This window comes from Terrapene carolina, unplaced genomic scaffold (genome assembly GCF_002925995.2).
Source record: "Terrapene carolina triunguis isolate 2854851 unplaced genomic scaffold, T_m_triunguis-2.0 Scaffold18, whole genome shotgun sequence".
In the NCBI taxonomy this organism is placed as follows: domain Eukaryota; kingdom Metazoa; phylum Chordata; order Testudines; family Emydidae; genus Terrapene; species Terrapene triunguis.
Window position 1 is genome coordinate 4,539,487 of NW_020664369.1, and position 1,677 is coordinate 4,541,163.

Consider the following 1,677-nt stretch of genomic DNA (forward strand, 5'->3'; position numbering starts at 1 on the left):
GACCGGCCCACCCCCCCAGCGACACCCCCATTCCTCCACACAAAGAGACCGGCCACCCACCCCCCCCGCGAAACCCCCATGTCCCCGCAAAAAGCGGGACCGACTGGGGAAACAGAGGGAGCCGGGAGCAGCCGAGCCTCAGTCGCTCGCCGGGCCGGGGTCGGGTCCTGGCCGCCTCTGCTCCCGGCAGTAACGGGAGTTTGCACCGAGCGCTCCCCGCGGCGGCTGCGAACACCGCTCGGCCCCGGTGACAGCCTGGCCTGGGGGCGGGAGGCGAGGGACACCGAACCCGCAGCCCAGCGGCGGCTGCCGCCTCCTTCCCTCCCGCCAGCCCCGACGGTGGCTCTCGCTAGGGGGCTGCAGCCGAGCGCCAGGGCCAGCCGCGCTCACCTTTGCCGGCCGCACTCTTGGTTTGCGGGGACTTCATGGCCGCAGGTTCTCGCCTCTCCCCGCCGCCTTCTGCCTCCAGCATCTGCGGCCAGCCCCACCCGGCGCCTCTTATAGCCCGTGCCCCGGGGAGCGGCCGCGGCGCAGCCAGACGTGGAAGGAGGCGGGCGTGGGAGGGGGCACGGCCGAGTCCGGCTGCCGCTCTCGCGCTGGGGCGACGAAGTGGGAAGGACGCGGCCCGCCGGCGGGGCTGGATTGTCCCCCTGCCTCTGTGTCCAGCCTCCTGCCGGTCCCACAGAGCCCCGGGCCGGGGCCTCCCACGTGCCCGCCTCGGGCCTCACTGGCTGGACTTCCGAGTCCCCCCCATCTAACCCCTCTGGCGCGGGGGTACAGGCATCTAGCCCCTGACCATCAGCCTGAAATTGTCAGTGCGCGGGAGGACTTCCCTCCCGCGTCCCCCGCAGAGACTGTGCGAGACAGACGGTCCATACCCGCCTCCCCCCGCAAAACAACATCACGGTTCCACCACAGAAATACACCGCAGTGCTGGTTGGGAGGCGTTTGCTGGCTGGAGCCACTGCAACGTGCTGTTAGAAAAACGCAGCTCCCGCTAGAGTGGGACAAAGCACTAATGTCTGGGGCAGATAGGCACTGAAAAGCCTTCACAGCTCCTGCCTCAGTGCGAGGCTGAGTTAGTGTGGTTTGTGGTCAAAGCTTCCTACTAGCACATGAAGTGCCTGGGCTATAACCTGTGCTACAAAGTAGAAGACCTGCCTTGTTTCCTTTTACTACCCAAAAGCAACCTGAGCCTGCAGCAGGAACATAGAATCAATCATAAAATATCAGGGTTGGAAGAGACCTCAGGAGATCATCTAGTCCAACCCCCTGCTCAAGGCAGGACCAGTTTCCAACTAGGAGAGTTTAACTACAACTGAGTCGGGCTTTTTTGTTAGCAATAGATATTTTTTTCTATTTATCTCGCGGTCTGTAAAATCAAAGCAAAACCTCTTAAATGTTGATTTAATGCACGAGGGGTGAATGGGCTGAAGAATCTTGTGTGAATGAATATAAATTGGCTCAGCAGCACACTTCATACTAGAAGAGGCATTGCAGCATGCACTCCTTGACCCTGGGACGTTACCTTCTGGTTGGTACCGGCCAGAGGAGAACCAAGAAATGCCATGTTCCATAAAATCGGAGCAATGATGGAATATTCCTCAGCCTTTTGACTTCCTCTAGTGGGGGTATTTGTGTCAGCAGAGCTCCCGGCAGGCTCACAGTCTAGTAATA

The 1,677-nt window shown here is 60.8% G+C and overlaps 1 protein-coding gene across 1 annotated transcript in view; it reads right to left on the reverse strand.

Moving 5' to 3' along the window:
* The window catches only part of LOC112103178 (regulator of cell cycle RGCC), a 28,121-nt gene extending 27,649 nt beyond the window's left edge, over window positions 1-472 (reverse strand). Inside the window, exon 1 of the mRNA XM_024194804.3 lies at window positions 391-472. Within this exon, the coding sequence (XP_024050572.1) occupies window positions 391-472 (82 nt within the window). The remainder of the gene's footprint in view (window positions 1-390) is intronic.
* Between the last annotated feature and the right edge of the window lie 1,205 nt (window positions 473-1,677).